Source organism: Meriones unguiculatus, chromosome 17, assembly GCF_030254825.1.
Source record: "Meriones unguiculatus strain TT.TT164.6M chromosome 17, Bangor_MerUng_6.1, whole genome shotgun sequence".
In the NCBI taxonomy this organism is placed as follows: Eukaryota; Metazoa; Chordata; class Mammalia; order Rodentia; family Muridae; genus Meriones; species Meriones unguiculatus.
In genome coordinates this window covers 9,268,242-9,287,159 of record NC_083364.1, presented here as the reverse complement: position 1 = coordinate 9,287,159, position 18,918 = coordinate 9,268,242, and the positions used below count along the sequence as shown (strand labels likewise).

At 38.4% G+C, this 18,918-nt stretch overlaps 1 protein-coding gene across 3 annotated transcripts in view; it reads left to right on the top strand.

The window, feature by feature from the left end:
• Positions 1-18,918, top strand: part of Tafa2 (TAFA chemokine like family member 2) — a 490,204-nt gene that overhangs the window by 448,313 nt on the left and 22,973 nt on the right. For all 3 annotated transcript variants that reach the window (XR_009587114.1, XM_021643045.2, XM_060370994.1), the window contains 2 exons: positions 3,597-3,749; positions 4,838-4,962. Coding sequence is in view for 2 of the 3 variants with exons in the window: in XM_021643045.2 (XP_021498720.1) it covers positions 3,597-3,749; positions 4,838-4,962 (278 nt within the window). In the remaining variant the exon portion in view is untranslated. The remainder of the gene's footprint in view (positions 1-3,596; positions 3,750-4,837; positions 4,963-18,918) is intronic.

The following is an 18,918-nucleotide window of genomic DNA, read 5'->3' as shown; positions in this document are numbered from 1 at the left end:
GCTCCTCTCTTCCACATGCCAATGCCCTTCAGCACTTGCTTTGGCAATAACTGTTCTACAAGGGGAGGATGACCTCTTATTAAAGTTTTGACTTACATCACAGTAGTAATTAAAGATATCGAGCATTTTCTGTATACCCATTAGCCATTTCCACATTTTCTCTTTATAAGTCTATGTTCTCTTAACTTGTCTGTTTTAAATTTGGCTAATTGTTTTCTTCCTTTTGAGTTGTTTAGGCTCCTTAATATTTTGCATATTAGTCATTTATTATTATTAGCCTTTTCACTTATTACTTTTTATTATTACTATTACCTTTTATGTAACATTAGCCTATTCTACGAGCTTTTCCTGTTTTGATTGTCTTTTGCTACATGGTTTTTAGTTTTTTATCATGCTTCTTTTTTTCTTTTCTTTTGTTGTCTGTGTTTTTTAACTTTTCTCTAAAAATCAAATACTGCTCAGACCAATGTCATAGACATCCCCCTCACCTTATGTTTTACTCTAAGACTTTTGCAGTTCCAGGTCCTGCATTTAAGTCTTTTTGTGTTGCTTTGTCTATGTAGGTTAAGGAAAGGGTCTAATTTTATTCTTTTGAGTATTCAGGTGTCACAACACCATTTATTGAAGGAACTGCCGTTTCCTTCACGAGTTCGTGATGTCTTTGTCAAAGATTTATTATCTTTGCTCGGGATTGCCTTAGTGATTCAGGGTATATTACTTTCTAAATGGACAATTACTTCTTTTCATTTAATTGGATCTTCAGAAGGTTTGACAGCACTGATCAATCCCTCCTTTCAGGTACATTTTATTCCTTGCTCTGTAGTACTTTTGTTCTGTGTGTTTTTCCTTTTCCTCATCATCTACCCCTCCTCCCCCTGCCTTCCATACTCTTTATCCATATTTAGTGCTCATTCCCTTCTCTTCTGTGTGAGTCTCATCCCCACAATATTCTTTTCAGTTTCTGGCTTTCGATACAAGCTGCAGACTGAGGCTCTCAGGTTTGTGTTTGCAGCCCAACCTTTTCCTCCAAGCTCCACTTCATAAATAGTTCTCTCATTTTAACTGTAACCATGATTGTTCTATTGTTCTATGAACTTATCAGGAGCATATATATAATGTTCTTCTGCCTCCACCCAACTCCTGCCAACCATGTCCTTTTCCAAGACTTCTCTATTAGACCATCAACATTAAAAAAACATTTTGTGTGTGTGTTGAGACAGAGTTTTTCTGTGTAGCCCTAGCTCTTCTGGAATTCTCTCTATAGATTAGGATGGCCTTGAATCTAGAGATCTCTCTTTCTGTCTCCTGAGTTCTGGGATTAAAGCCATGCACCACCATTGCCCAGCAGAGCATCAGCTTCTAATTGCTCAGCTCATGATCAAGTTCTCTACTGAAACGTCCCTCACCTAGTTTTCTTCATCTCTGGTGCAATCACTCATCTACTCTAACCTCTTAGCACTTACTCTCCTGTAGCCACTTTGTCCCTGATCTCCACACAATCTCACCTTCTTCGCCTCAGTCACCACTGAGTTGCCTGAGCAGAGAAAATGGCTATCCTATCCAAAGACTTTCCCTTCTAAAGAAAGAAACCAATCTCTTGATTAGACATCACACAGACCCCACATATCTGACACATTTCCCCCACTTCTCCCTTGTTTATCCACCCCCATCCACCCTGGCCATATTATTAGCACAGAGGAATATTTCCCAGTTTCAGAAACAGGCCACTGCCTTTCATTTCTTTGTCCGTGTTGCTACCCTAGATCTTCATAAAGGAGGCTTCTTCTTCGTAATTCAGCTTGTCAATCACATTACATCCACAGTAGAGAATGTCCTGAAACTTTCCAATTTAGATGTGAATTTCTCCCTGCTCAGTTTTACTCCAACCATATCTCCCCACTGGATTTCTTTCCTTCAAATATTTACTTACTTCATAGTTTACCTGGGTGCTTATTATTTGTTTTCTCCCCAGCAATATGCGCTCCCTGAGGACAGGAAAAGCCTTTGCCCTGTTTTATCATCCTGTCCCCAGCACTCAGAGCAATCTCTGATGTATGCTATTCACTCCTTCTGTCACCAAGTACAGTGCAGCAAGCAGCGAAACTTGTATATAATAACACAAAATATGATACGCTTGGGAAGCGAAGAGCAAGTGACTCATGCTTGACTTTATAGAGCATGAGAGGGTGGGTTCAGAGGTCTAGGTCTCATTGATTTTAGCTACTGTTTAAATACACGCAATTGAATCAGACATGGAGAGCATCTCCCACTGGTTTCCATAGTGACACAAGCATCTGTGGCACTGGAGATTGCACCTGTCTCCTGACTGTTCTGAGAACTACATGTTGAAGCTGTATGTCACGCCTCAGTTTCGTGGTTTCATGTAGAAGGATAAGAAGTTATGATACATAAGATTCTCTCCCTCAGAGGAGCTTAAGCAAGCTACCAAACCTGAGTTCCTGCCGACTCTGTTGCTTACCTCTAACAGCGTAATTAATATAAATGCATGATATGCTGGTCTTATTTGTGGAGAAAGGAGGTTCATAGTGTTTACAACATTCAACCATGCCAAAATTCCTACTTATCTATTTAAATATCTGTTTTATTGTTACATTAAAAATTTTTTCAAAAACACTTTGAATAGATGCTTACTTTTTAAAGCTGTTTTTTTTTTTTTACCTTAGGAGATGAAATATTTGTGATTTATCATTCTACAGTAAGGACAAGATGCTGAAGAAGAAATGTGGGAGGGAAACAATACTGATGTAGACAAACTAGAGTCCCTGCGAAGGATGTCATGAGAGTCAGAGTTTTGAATCATCCCCAAAGCTCAGTGTCTTCTTACTCTGAGGCTAGAAAAATCGTCACGGGAGCCTGGCAGCTTATGAGTCTGGCTCTCCAAGCGGCTGGCGTCCAGATGTAATCCATCCACGTTCTGCCTGCAGTCATTGCCATTTGGTGGCAGTTGTCTCCTCAGGCGAAATAGAAAGAGGAATGATTGTGGTCCCGACATTGGCAGAGACATCAGGAACCCAGTCATGCTTTTAGGCTTTTCCAGTTAGTTTATTTCCAGGGAAACTGGGCAGAAAATTCTGAAGAAGCAGTGCTCACACATTGTCATTGCTTCCTACGAGGGTGTCCCCTGCCTAAGCCTCACCTTCTCCACTGAAAAGGGTCATAACTGTTACCTCACCCTGCTGTGAGTATGGGCCTGGCCTCAGTAAGCCCACTGCAGGGCACCACACCCAGGGGTCTATGTTCTTGTGATTAACACATTGAACAGAAAGGTGTGAAATACTCAAATAAATATGTTTTTCTGGTGCCACAGATTGCCTGTGTATTTCAGACTCCCTCAACAGCTCATTCTGATGTTGTCACTAATTGTTCCTGCTTCGCCAAGCATTTACTGACAGAAATGGTCTCAGCACATTTAGAAAAGAAATCAAATCTGCATTAAGGAGTCAATATCATTGTATTTCTGGCTCCATGCATGGCAGATCCACTATAGAGCTATATTTGATGTGTTTCTAATTAAAAAAGAGGAAATGTCCAAAGCTTTCTCAGTGTTGTTTCATGTCTCCTTTCTGTTTGCACAGCTCATCATGTTAGAACGGGGACTTGCGAGGTGGTGGCGCTGCACAGGTGCTGTAATAAGAACAAGATAGAAGAACGCTCCCAAACGGTCAAGTGCTCCTGCTTCCCCGGGCAGGTGGCCGGCACCACGCGCGCTGCTCCGTCTTGTGTGGATGGTGCGACTTCTTCCCTTGCTCCTCGGAACAGCTTAGTTGGAATTGGGACCCTCCTATAGTGCTGTCTGAAGGGGTCACTCCAAGGGGACCACACTGTATATCACATGGCAGAAAGGAAGCTATTTGGGGGCTTTTTTTGTGACATGAGTACCTCTAGCTAGAGTTAATCGTATCCCACATAGTTCTGCTATAAAAAGCATTATAACGAGGTTCCAGTCAGTCAATGTGCTTCTGGTATTGTTGCCATAAAATAAAGACTTACTGGTAGATAGTAGATGCATAAATTTCCTGGGAAATGCAAGATGGCTATAGATGTTTAAGTAACGTATGCTAAGATTATGAGAAGAGTGTCAACACCATGTACATGAAGATAAGACTCACATAAAATGATTTCAATGGAGATGGATGTAAATATTCATTTCGCTGTCCATATTATTATAGTACATTAGAAATCTTTGTATGAGCCTAGTAATTGTTGCATAACCAACAGTAAATTTGTTACATGACCTATTCCTTGTGAAGAAATTACTGTTTACAATAAAAAAGAGAGAAAAAATATATTAAGTCTACCAACACTCCTGATTTTCAGCTTTTCATAGGGAGCATTTCATTGACTTTAAAATAGTGATTCATATGGGTATGGGTATATTTTATTATGTATCTATATAAGTCAGTGTAGGGTTTTCCATATATTAGTCTAATGAAGTTGGTGCTTTCACTTGCAGCCTCCTTCAACATTGGGAGTACAGTTATCACTTCCTGTTGAGCATTTTGACACATTAATATTAGTTAGTTGTTCTTATTTTGGTGGAGTAGCCTGGTGTAGTAGCCCACACCTTTAATCCCAACACTCAGCAGGCAGAGGCAGGCAGATGGATTTCCATAAGTTTGAGGCCAACCTGGTCTACAAAGAGTTCCAGGATGGATGGGGCTATACAGACACCCTGTCTGGAAACACACACACACACTCACACACACACACACACACAAAATTCTTGAAAATACAAAGTATATTGATTAGATGAGTCATTTTTTTTTCCTTGAGTCCCAGACAGAAATACTGAGCTAATTTTTCTTTCTCCTTGTAGCATCCATAGTGGAACAAAAATGGTGGTGCCATATGCAGCCCTGTCTGGAGGGAGAGGAATGTAAAGTCCTTCCAGATCGGAAAGGATGGAGCTGTTCATCTGGAAATAAAGTGAAAACAACAAGGGTAAGTGAACAGCCAGCGTGGGATGGAGCAGGCCTCGGCATTAGTGGAGAACAGGACACGCACTGTGCTATCTTCAATGGAGTTTGCACAATAAGAGAGCATAGTTTTATATAATGTGAATTTCTCATTAATTCATTTATTCATAACACATTTTTTTTAAATTTCATAGTATCATCTCCTGCCAATACCATCCACTTCCATGTTTTCTGATTAATGAATCCTGCTTTTTCATAAGATACTGCAGGTAGCCTGAATATCTCTACCCCAAGTGCCCCAGGACACATTTTAACTGGCAGGCAACTTGCTGCCATCCCTGTTCTTCAGCTGGGTAGTTGTGGGAGTACAATCTCAAAAAAAGACTGATTAGTTTACATATGGCTTTATAACTATTTACAGTTTGGGTTCTTTCTGTTTTGTGAAAGCAATTGTTTTGATCTTCCTGGGTCTTGGGTCATTAAGTAGTTTCCTAAGGGTTAAGGGTTACAATTGTTGTAATGAGAAATAAAAAATGCACTTGAAAATTCCAGGATCAACAAAAAACAATGCTCAGGACAGGTACACTTCTGTTTTCAAGAGCTTCTCTGGAAGTTCAGAGAGAAGTGAGAAGTCATTTTACTTTAAATTTTCTATTGACTACAAGAATTTTCTGAAATTCCTTTTAAAAATATTATTATTAAATGAGCAAAAGTTACACATAACTAAAAGTTAATATTTTATTCTTTTTAAATGAATATATTTATTTATTTAATATTAGTTACAGTTTATTAACTTTGTATCCCAGCTGCATCCCCCTCCCTCAATCCCTTCCAATCTCACCCTCCCTCCCTGCCCCTTTCCAAGTCCACTGATAGGGGAGGACCTCCTCCCCTTTCATTTGACCCTGGTCTATTAGGTATCTTCAGGACTGGCTGCAAAGTCCTCCTCTGTGGCCTAGCAGGGCTGCTCCTCCTTCAGGGGAGGGGGATCAAAGAGCCAGCCATTGGGTTCATGTCAAAAATACTCCCTGTTCCCCTTACTCGGGTACCCACTTGGATACTGAGCTACCATGAGCTACATCTGAGCAGGGGTTCTAGGTTATATCCATACATGGTCCTTGATTGGAGATACACTCCCATAAAAGACTCCTGAGCCCAGATATATTTGGTCCTTGTGGAGCTCCTATCCTCTCCACGTCATACTAACTTCCCTTTCTTTCCTATTATTCCCTGCAGCTGGCTGAAGGTTTGCTTATGAGTCTCAGTATCTGTTTCGGTACACTGCTAGGTAGAGTCTTTCAGAGGCCCTCTCTGGTAGGCTCCTGTCTTATTATTTGTTTTCTCCTACATCCAGTGTCCATCCCATTTGTCTTTCTAAGTGAGGATTGATCATCTTACCCAAGGTCCTCTTTCTTGTTTATCTTCTTTAGGTGTATAGATTTCAGTATGTTTATCATATCTTATAGGTCTATATAAGTGAGTATATTCCATGTGTGTCTTTCTCCTTCTTGATACCTCACTCAGAAAGATCTTTTCGAGATCCTACCATTTGCCTGCAAATTTCCTTGCTTTTAATTGCTGAGTATTTTATTCTTTTCAAATTGCTTTGGAGGAAAGTTGGCAGCTGGTTAAAGTTGGATAACTGAATGATGAAACAAACTAATGGTATAAGGATGTTTTTTAAAGCGTGACACCAAACTAGATAACGATATTCATTTGAAATGAAAGTTTTTAAAATTTTTTCTGCATATTTCCAAGTGATTATTTTCTTGCTGTCACCCCAGCACATGCTAACCTGCTAAGTAATGTCATCCATGCATTGGCAGTGAACACATACAAACATGGCTATGTTTTGAATAGCACAGATAAAATCATACTTTCTTATTTCGTCAGTTATTCTTCACCCTAATTTGTTGGTTAAATTTAAGTAAATATTTCCAAAAATATATCAAGTGCATGATAAGTTAGTTAGAATAATATAATTTTCAATGTGCTAGCAAAATTATAATTCATTCTGATCGGTTAAAATAGTTTTCTAATATAAATGTTCTTGTAAGGTATTTATTAGCATGAAATTATTTTCTCCTTGTACTATTCCCATTAAGAATAAGTTTAATGAGAATTTAGTTAAGATTTGAGATTCTGAAGCACATTGATAAAATAAGGAAGTAACAAGCGTGAGATCGCTCTAGCCATTCTGTGTTTTCATTACTTTAGTGGACAAGGGGAAGCTGACATTTATAGGACCCATAAACATATGCTGCACACTGAACAAGGTACTTTAAATACATTATCTAATTTACTCCGCTTAATAGCCCCATGAAGATGATATTTTAATCACCATTTTAGCGATGAGTAAACCAATACTTTACAATGATAAGTGACTTCACAAGGTCATAACTGTAATTAATCCCAGGAACAAGATTCATCCACACAGTCTGATTCTCAAAATTGATCACTTAATCTGTACCTCTAACTTAACATATGATTTAACATGGTCTTAAGTGATAATGATAAAATTTTTTTCTATAGTTCTTTCCATAGGAAGCAGACCTTTAAGGATATATTTAACTTTCTGGATCATTGAAACGAAAAGGTCAGGACAACACTGTTGAAATCTCAGAAATTATTTTCTAATGGTGCCCCTCTCTTTCACTGTTGGCCATATTCTCAATAATCCAAAATTAAAGCTGAGCTTCACCTTCATACAATATACTCCAACATATAAAAACAAGGAGGATGAAAGACTGCGTGATCCCAAGCATAAAAACCACATGTAGACCTTATAGCTTGCTTTAGTAGTATGGCACTACATGCCATTGGGCAACATTTTCTGATTTTCTTTCATTTTCTGTGCTAAGGACCTGGTAATGGTGTCCTTATACAATGTATTGTCACCCACCATTAGGTTGGGGGATATGTGGCTGTCATGGGCTACAAAACTGTGGCCAGACAGGAAGTTCTAATTCGAGGTGCCTGGTAGAATTTGTTGTGTCTATAGTTTGCAGCTACAAGTTGTGGCAGTAGGCAGGTGGGAGCAGGTACAAATAACCGCCAACTACTCACAGTTCTCCAGCTGGACTTGAGCTTCTCTTCTCTGTGTCTTTGTAGCCTTTTATTCTTCTCTAGTCTCTCCTTCTCTCTTCCTTTTCCCTTCCCTCTTCCTCCACGTCCCCCTCTCTCCCTTTCATCTTTCTGCCACTAATGCTCCCAAACTGCTCTCCCAGCTGAATATCTGTATTCCTCTTTACACAACTCAATTGCCACCTGAACTGCCTGCCATTTCTGTGCTGCACCTTCTTACCGTTGCTCTTCCGCTTCTGTTGTTACCAGCTCAACCTTCACTACTGAAAGTAGACAAGAAAAGACTACTCAAGAAAAACCTCATATTAAGCATGATGTAACACCAGGGCAAGAGGCTCAGGGCATTGTTTCAACCAATTCATCCAATTCACTAAGTGAGCCTGGGAAGCATGCTCATATAGCCCCCCAATAGGTGTGTTGGATCAATCACAGCCACTGATGCTTATGCTCTGGACCAATTACAACCTTGTCTCTTAACATCAGTCATATGAATCCCTTGACAGGTCAAGAGCGGAGTCCTCCTCTGCTAATTAAGTGGTTGGGGGGTCATCTAGAGTACCTTGAAGCTTGTGACAGTACAAAGTCTGATAGAGATCATTTCAAGCCACACTGACTGTGTCTCTAGGACCAGGGAAATGATCTGGGGTTATCATGTAGTTTTCCTAAAGCATCTGAGGATTCATCCAACAGCTGGTACTGACACTGGCAGAAGGGAAGTCCAGCTGGCTGTTGACCAACAGTTCTGTTGCTCCGGGCAGCCAGGGCAGCAAAAAAGGAGCCCAACAGCTGCAAATTAGGGAGTTAGAGTGGTCAATGCCTCCACCCTCTCTGACTGGACATCAGAAGCCAGGCTTACAGTAAGACTTAGTGAACTTATTTTTAAGTCTAGCAGTGACTTTAACAGTGTTTATCAGTGCTTAACATCTGCCCAGTGCCCAAGGGAGAGGTGAATTTCCATTATCTGTCTTGGATTAATACAGTTGTAGGTTCTTGGATTAAATTGCTTCCAAGATTTCTAGTGACTCTGAGGCTAGAATTCTCATTTTAGAAAGAGAAAATAGTCAGTAAGGGAGAAGATAAAAATGACCTCAAAGGAAGAACTTCTTGAATTATCAAAGAAAATTATTTCCTTTTGTTATTTTTATGAAACATTTTATTCTTAATTGTTTAAAAATATATTTTAAAAGTTTTCTCACATTTTAATAATGTAAAATTTTCTTTATGTACATACATGTATGTCTTTGTGTTGGTTTGAGAACATAAGCATATATACCGGAGAAGGCTACAAGAGGACATCAGATTACCTGGAGATGGAGTTACATCCCAATTTGGATGTAGGATCATCCACTCAGGTTCTCTGTAAGAACAGTGGACATTCTTAAACACTGAGCCATCTCTCTGACCCTAATTAAAAGACAAACTTGTAAAACATGGACATATTCAGATTTTTTTTTTCAATTAACTGAAAACTATAATAGTATATCTGGCTAGTCAAAATTGCAATAAATAAATAAATAAATAAATGTTTGTTGAATTCCCAAAATAATTTGGTCAAATATTTTACTGCCATAAAAAGTAAAAGTTTCTAATGTCGTCACTTCTATGTTTTTTTTTTCACTGAAATGTTTTTTTTTTAATGAAGGAAAGAAAAAAAAATCCTTTAAATAGCTTGGAACCAAACAGAGAGCGAGTGTTGGGCAGGGGTGATATCTACTGAGCATAAAGATATAATATTGTTAAGAATCCCAAGTAATTATTTTTTTCATTACTACCATTGTCCACTTTACCATCTTGAATAGGACAGATGGGTCAGATTGAGTCCTGTGAAACCATCATTTCTGGTTTGCAGGTCTGGACACAAAAGAATGCCTAGAAAAGGATGGGGAAAGGTTACAAAGTAGCTTGGGAGCTGATCTCAGCCCAAAGCTATTTGCCTTTCTGAGGCAGTATGTGGTAGTCATATGAGAATTTTACTGCAAGCAAAATGGCTGGAGATATGATTAAAATTCTCAGTAATGTAAACCCTTCCTTATAATTGCCAATATCCAATCTGGAATGTTCAGGTAAGTCTCACAGTGCAAGGAAAGCAGTCAGCCAAAACCAGCAATGAGGCATTCAAGGACTCAGCAGAGAGAAATACTATCTCCTGGAACTGACTAGAAATCAGGGCTAGGTGAGGTTATTCAACTAATTTGGAACCTCATTGCCCTTACCACAAATGTGACTTACACCCTGCTTCTGTCTTTTTACTCCACTCAGAGAGCTTTGATGTTATTCTCACCTATTTTCTTTCCCACAAAGGAGAGAAGACAAGAAGGAGATGGCCTTTTAGGCAACATCAGATTTTTGTTCTTAAACCCTAAAACTCTAAAGTCTGAAGAAGATAGAAGATACAACATCTGTTTCCGAAGCCCTTTCTTCCCTCTCATGCTTAAGAAGAAAGATTTAGGAGTGCCTATGGCATACAAAACTATCTCCTGCATCACTTTTAATATTTAAGTTAAAAAGAAAGAAAAAGTCATATGAGCTCATTTTAAACTCACTTTCAAAGATAAATAGTGAGGAACTTTTTTTAGAGTCATTAATAAAAGAATAGTCTCTCCAGTGTAAAAATGCACATAATTATATGCTAATTATACAATACAAAATAGCAGGGGGGAAAGGTGCTGCAGAGCTTGTAAGATATGAGAAAATATCTTTAACACTGTTGGATCATCAGTAAAAAACAGACTATGCTTCATTTCTTTTAATGTTTTGATATGATTTTCTTGTGGAAGATCTAAGGCACTCATGACTGCTTTAGAGTTTCCATTTCTTATCTGTTGGCATGGACATTGCACTCCAGCATGCTGGGGCCAATAGCTCTTAGGTCTGACTCCTATCTAAGGTAAATATGACAAAAACTTACTTTAAAAGTGACTTTATGTTATCATTAGAAGTATTATCTTGGGAATTATGTATGCAAAGTCTAACCAGTTTTTCTATGTAGAAGATAAAGACTTTGGGCACAATTTTTAGCTGGTTATACAAATACTCAAAATACCTTAGTTAGATATGAATTCTATAATTTTTAATATATCTTTAAACTAAATTAACTTTTAAAATGTGATACAGTGAAGGTGAGCAGGTGTTAAGAAATCCTGCGAAGATTATATAGTAATAGTACTCATAATTTAAACACAAAGCAAGTACAGCATTGACTTAGCTGTTACTGACCCCAACCCTGCGCTTCTTAGCCAACTACACTAGACAATATGGACAAAACAGAAATACATTGAATAAGTTTTGTTCACAAAGGGTACATGCACTTGAGACAGGGAAATGAATATTGTTTGCAGCATCCTGCAAGAAACATTGGGCTCAAGGGCAAATAGTGCCAAGACTAATGCTATTAAAATAATAGACCAGCAATGACCTTGCTTTAGCTCCGTCATCTACAAAGGCATGAAGATATCAAACTAGATTCAGTTTCAAGTTCTCTGGCTGTATATTTCAAGGGCATTCATCACTTCCTTCACAGCTAAATTAATATGGCATGAATACATGGCTAATCTCTGAAGACAGATAAGACCATTTTTTAGAAGGGGGCAAGAAATAGCTTCTTGTGAATTTTGCTGATGGAAGCCTCAAATTGCCCCTTCCAGATCAAGCTGGATTTTATATCAAGATGGAGTGTTGGTAGATCTAAACAGGGGACAAGCATGCTATTCCAGACTCAATGCAAAGGGAGAGCATAGCATAAGGATAAAGGTTTATTCATTGCTTGATGGCAGCACAGTGTGTATGCCTTCCTTCCTCCCAGCACTCATTCTGCCTGGCAAATATAAGCACATCTAGAGCCAGGTAGTTCTTTCTTGATCTGCTCGCTCTTATCCAGCACAGCCCCATCCATTTGTCTTCATTTCACTACCAGTCAGGGTCTAAATTGCACTCAAGTCCACAGAACAAAGCCAAATGACCTTTAGGGCTGTGGCTTATAAATTTTATTACCTACAGTAAGAAATATATCTTATCTTGTGACCCATTACACACTGCACACACACACATTTGTATGTGCCACACTGCAGTTAAAGTTATACTCTGATATTTTAGCTGTCTTTCTTTCTTACCTTTTAATCTTTCTCCTTCTTTTTCCTACTCACTTCCTTTCCTCTTTTCCCTTCTTCATTCCAAAATCAGCCTCATGAATTGACTTTATCACTTGCTGATAAGTCCCATCCTTCATCTTAGAAAAATACCACCTCAATATTTGATTGCTTCCTGAATCTTGCTCCATGGAACTTGGGGAGATACAAATTCCATAATAAAGAATTTTCAGATTAATTCAGTTCTTTCATTTTAATATCAGTTTCCGATATATCTTTGGGTAAACATTTCATTTACTTTTGAGCTATAGGTTTCATGGAGACAAATACACATGTTAAATAAATATTAATTCCAAAATGCTTTATCATTTACTGTTGTAAAGTGTTGTTCTAAGTTCCAGGTAAAGACACCGAAAGAACTAAATCAAACAAATAGAATTTCTGGCCTCAGGGCTGCACTCTGTTAGGTTGTATTAGTTGTCTGTTGCTGCCATAGTAAGTTAAAAGAAGTTGAAGTGAGTTAATACACTGTCCATTAATTATCTGTAGGTTGTACACTCAGCACAGGTGGCACAATGGTATCTGTTGTCTGGGTTTTATTAAGGAAGAATCAAGGAGTGGGCATCACATTTTCAAAACTACAGAGGGCTATGGTTCCTTGTGATGAGTCTGGGGAGAATCCATTTCTAAGCTCATCCAAAATAGTATCATCTGGATCTTAGAGACCATAGAGCTAGGGAGTCTGCTACCAGAGTCTTTGCTACCTCCATTAGGATGATGGTTTTCCTCACCCCATTGTCTCACCAGTCTGAGAGATCAGTGGCATACCACAGCTTCCTTGTGTCTGATCCTCTCTGTCCCCTTCGTCTCCTCTGCCTCATCTTTCCTCTGTTTTCTCCCATTGCTGTGTCTTGAACTGACTTTTCTGCTTATTATCAAGTGCTTTTAAGGAATGAGATAGTTACAACATTAGGGCCAACTAATTGTAGCTCTCTGAGGGTCAGCAAATTGGCAGATTCAGGTATTTCTGCAAAGCCCCTTCTCCACAGTACTTAAAAACTGCTTCTTCAAGGAAACAAAAAAATACGAAAGACAGTGCATCTGAGTGACAAAGTTAAACCAGATCCTATCTCTTATATGAGAGGCAACAAAAATAAAAACTAGCAAAATAAATAGCATTTTAGATGATGGTGTTAGGTCATAGTGGGGAAAAAGGATGGGAAATGGAAAGTTCTGAGCACATTTGCATATTTGACTGAAGGTTTGAAGGTGAGTGGAAGAATCAAGTGGCTATTTGAATAAGCATTCCAAGTAGATGGAAGAACAGGTTGAGGTCTCTGAGATGGTTGCTGTATCTAAAGGACAGCAATGATGCTTGTGTCAGCAATGAAGCGAATGGTAGTATTTAAGGCTAGAAAGACATCTTGGGCATGTCACAACTGACTTTACCTTTCGTGGTAAACATGGAGAAAATGGGAGTTGTCATCGGATGACAAGGAAAGATTTGTGGAATTTTTTTTTTTTCTTTAATACTCACTAATTCTAGGCCATTTATCATAATGGAAAATCTGGTATAACACTTTGCATTTGATATTTCTTAAGAGTAGGTGAACATTTTTACTATTATCATGAGAAAGACAGACACTGAGTAAAATGTCAGAGTAGCTAAAATCTCAAATGAGGAGGCAATTAGAGGCAAAACACTTAAGGAAGTTGGTAATCATGGTAATAACATTAGTTTTTTAATAAGGAGGTTCAGACAGAAATGGATTAACATGTGTATAATCTTCACATCCATTAGATACTGAGTTCAAGGCAGGTAGGAACCCAGCAAGGTGCCTAGGATGCAGCATTAGCCAAAGGTAACATTTTAAATCTGGTGTTTTAAATTAGAGAGCTGCTTACTTCATTAACAGTAATTTAATAGGAGTAAGAATGTCTGCCTTGGCATTTGTTTAGAGAGTTATTGGAAATTAATGCAAAGACTTCAAGTAATAGATCACCAGAGCTGTATTTTTCAAACTTGGCCTATATTTTCACAATTAAAATGAACAATTGGAGACAAAGGAGTGCTGGGGGCTCCTGGGAGATGTAGATGATTCCACACTATTTGAGCGTATTTGTGCGTATTTGTGAATGCTACTCCAAAGAGTGAGCTTATCAAAGAGCCAGCCATCCAGTTCATGTCAGAGACAGCCCCGGTTCCCTGATCACTCCCACTGCTGGAGGTGCAGCCTTACCAGGCTACAGAGGAGGACAATGCAGCCAGTCCTGATGAGACCTGCTAGGCTAGGGTCAGAGGGAAGGGGAAAAGGACCTCCCCTATCAGTGCACTGGGAGAGAGGCATTGGAGGAGATGAGGGAAGGAGAGTGGGGACTGGGAGAGGACAAGGGAAGGGGCTACAGCTGAGATAGAAAGTGAATAAATTGTAATTAATAAAAAATAAATTAAAAAAGAGCGTGCTTATCATCTTAGAGTTAATTGTGAGTGTTACATTACACACTGTAATAAAACATTGGTTTGCCACTATAGAATTTCATTAGATACTAGGAAGAGTATCTTAGGCTGAGGAGTATGACATGTGAATTTTATGGAGAGGATTATAGTTCTGCCTCTTTCATTAGGGTCAAGGCCAAAGTTATATCACATTAATTAAAAGAAAGTTAGGAATGCTTGGGTAGCAAAACTTTATATGTTTTTATTTGGTGATTCTTCTTAGGAAAGAAGAATCGGACTTCAAGGGACTTAAAGAAAAGAAAATTCAGAAGGGGAGTCAGTTTCTTCAATAGTGTAGCCAGCATTCACTCGTCCATACTCCAGTAAATAATCCCCCACCCATACAGGCAACCTACTTAGCTCACTGCTCCAAAAGAGCAAGAGGATATGAAACATGAAAGTGAGAAGGGAAATTGTTAGGGAAAAGGAGGTTCAGTGGGAGGGTGGATGAGAGGGCATTGGAGCATGTATGTGTAGAAAATATATATGTATATATCAAATTAGGAAAGAATAAATTAATGAGAAAGGAAAAAGAGAGAATTAAATGATGACATTCAAGGAGCCATACTCTGGGGACCTCTAGCCTTTATTTCTGTATTGAGTGAGAAAATTTCTACTTGAAAATGTATGTCGTTACACAGTTTAGATGACTGTATATATTCTACCAAAGCCCTTTCTTCATCAAATTTTTTCACAGGGAGTTTAAAAGAACCAATGAATGAGTTCCGGTACAATTTTAATTTCTTATTTTGGTGAAGAAGACTCAGTGAATAAGTAAAAGGTTTGATACACTGCTAGGTAGAGTCTTTCAGAGGCCCTCTGTGGTAGGCTCCTGTCCTGTTTCTTGTTTTCTCCTACTTCCAATGTCCATCCCATTTGTCTTTCTAAGTGAGGATTGATCTTCTTACCCTGGGTCCTCCTTGTTGTTTAGCTTCTATAGGTATACAGATTTTAGTATATTTATCCTATCTTATAGGTCTAGTATCCACTTATAAGTGAGTATATACCTTGTGTGTCTTTCTGCTTCTAGGATACCTCACTCAGGATGATCTTTTCTAGATCCTACCATTTGCCTGTAAATTTCATGATTTCCTTGTTTATAATTGCTAAGTAGTATTCCATTGTGTAAAAGTACCACAATTTCTGTATCCATTCCTCCATTGAGGGACATCTGGGTTGGTTGTTTCCAGGTTCTGGCTATTATGGATAGAGATCCTGAGACTCATAACCAAACCTTGGGCAGAGTGCAGGGAATCATATGAAAGAAGGGGAGTTAGTAAGACCTGGAGAGGACAGGAGATCCACAAGGACCAAATATATCTGGTCTTTTCTGAGACTGATTCTCCAACCAAAGACCATGCATGGATATAATCTAGAACCCCTGCTCGGACGTAGCCCATGGCAGCTCAGTATTCAAGTGGGTTCCTTAGTAAGGGACAATTTCTGACATGAACTCAATGGCTGGCTCTTTGACCTCCCCTCCCCCTACTGAGGCAGTAGCAGCCTTGCTAGGCCACAGAAGAGGACATTGCAGTCAGTCCTGATGAGACCTAGATAAGCTAGGGTCAGATGGAAGGGGAGGAGGACCTCCCCTATCAGTGGACTTAGAGAGGGGCAGGAAGGAGATGAAGGAGAGAGTTTGGGACTGGGAGGGAATGAGGGAGGGAGCTACAGTTGGGATACAAAGTAAATAAACTATAATTAATATAAAAAATAAAAATTAAATTAAAAAAAGAAGTAAAAGGTATTTTCTCAATAAGCTCACAGTGCTTTGATAATGCTGACCAGGTGGTCTTGAAAGCAGAGATCTGCCCTAAATCCCTCACCTCTCTAGGAAGACTTACAATCTACAACTTGTCAAATCTGTCTTTCAACTGTAGGTCTCAGAGTTGGTCTGAGGTGTGCCTCATATGCAGGGAGGAGCTGAGCTTTCTTTAGCATGTTCATACCTCAGCTGGCCATATCCAATAAAATTCCACATCCCAATTTTAGCGTCTTAGAAAAAGATTTATGTATTGGAATTGTGGATATTAACCTCTGAGAATAGAAACACAAGAATAACATGTTTTAAATTATTGCAAGATATAGTAAAGAAAAGAACAATATATACAACCCAAACCTCAGAAAAAACATACTCAGTGTTAGCTCTTAGTGAGTGACTTTTGTGGGAAATTGGAAGTTCCTCACTTTTGTCTGGGATCAGTTTATAACTTGAATGATATGCAAAAATTCAGAGTTGACTAGATCAACAGTATAGAGATGGGAAATAATAGCCTATGAAAAAGCCTGGAGGGATAGACCAAGTCTTGACCATGGAACTGAAACTAGTTCTCAGGGTGATGTACTACATGAGAAAGAAAGTTGGTGGATGAGAACCTGGGAGCAGAGCGGTAGCAACTGTGGTATGAGAAATTTATATTTTCATATGAAAGATTTGGATTTTATTCTCTAGGCACCTATGAGCTACGAAAGAACCTTATGGGATCAGAAAAGGGGAAAAGTCTAGTTTGTAGTTAATTATATTTCAGCTATGATGATCAGATGAGGGTTCAAGATTATGGGCTTGAAGGCAGTAAGGAAAATGTGACAATGTGGGCATAGAGGGATAAAAAGTAGAACCAAGAGCATTATGTAATAAAATGAACAAATGATGTGTGTAAAAGAAAAATCTAGACTCATATTCTTATCTTTTCTAGATTACTTTGGTGATAGTCATCGACAGAGACTCAAAATAGGGAAATCTAGTGACTATTATGATATAAAGACTAAGAAACACAAATAAACCTCAGAGAATCATTATTCCATGGTTGTATTGAAATAATTCATTAACAAAGCTTTCCCAGGAAGCTTAATCAAGACTCTTGGAAACATTTAATAGGTGACATGGCATAAAAAAATGACTGTGACATCATCATTCAAGGACACTATTTACCAATTTGTCTCCTTAGTGTCTAGTAAGTAAACCAAGTGTTATTCTACAGTGTACATAATAAACTGAACTTTTTGGTACCTTTGTACTTGCTATTATATTTCCACAAGAGAGTAGACACCTCTGTGAATCAAACAAATATATTTTCATATTTATGAAATTATATGGATGGAAACTGAGTAAATAGAATCTCATATATACCTTCAAGCTATATTTAAATTTTTATCATCGTTGTATGTGTGTATTTTACACATTATCTGTATGAGGTACAGAGAAAAAGAGTAACAAGGAGGAGAGAAGATACAGAAGAGAGATTATATGTTTAGAAATATGGAAAATTGGGACCCCAGTTTTCTAAGTTGAAAACAGAGACTCATCAGTGCATAAGAATGTTAAATCTTATACACATCTGTTCATATTTTACACTCATGAAGCAGTTAAATTTTGAAATAACGTATGGTACAGAAAAATATGACATTTGGTGAAATATGATCTATGACATATAATTCAAGTTTCCAGATTAAATAAAAAATATCAAAAGTGTTATAGTTTATAGGAAGTTAGGCAATTGGATTTAACCTGTAATGTATTGTATTTAACTTTCTAGGGATATGGATGATTAAGCTGTTGACCTACCTTTCACTCAGGAGGTTCAGTATCACAGTACTTTGCTTCTAATAAGCATTGTTGTTGACATGCCATAATGTATGATGAGATTAGCCCAAATTCAATAAAGCTTTGTTTTGTCAAGTGTATGCTTGCTTTTAGCATTTTACCTCTGCTTCTATTGCTGAGTCTTTTCTGGTGACAAGCATATTATACTCTTCCCTTTTGTTTCCAATCTCTTTGCCATCTTATTCATAGAAAACTGAAATCTTGGAGAAGGTGTGTGTGTGTGTGTGTGTGTGTGTGTGTGTGTGTGTGTAAGAAAGAGAGGGGGAGGAGGGAAAAGAAGGGAACAGAGAGGGGGGCAGGAGGAAGAAGGAGGGAAAGGGAGAGAGAGACAGAGTTAGAGAGAGTTAGAGGGAGATAGAGATGCAGGGGAAGAGAAGAGATTCATTTTTCAAAGGATGTTTGCAAACTATTGATTGTAGTCTCTGTTTCTCTTATTGTTTTCTCCTTTAAATCATTCTGGACTTGAGGAGACTGGTTATGGGAGAACTGCTTCGGTTAGGCTGTTTGAGGGAGTTGGTTGCTTAGCATGCTTCTAGAACTCATATGGTGTGGTGCTTATTTTCTGTCTTGAAAGAAATAAAATTGAGAATTTCCAAAAGATGCTGTGTCTAACAGTTAGAGAGATCTGCATGGGTATCATGAATAGAAATATCAATTTCCCAATTTCAATTACAAGCTTTGATCAGTGAGATTACTATATGTATGGTTAGA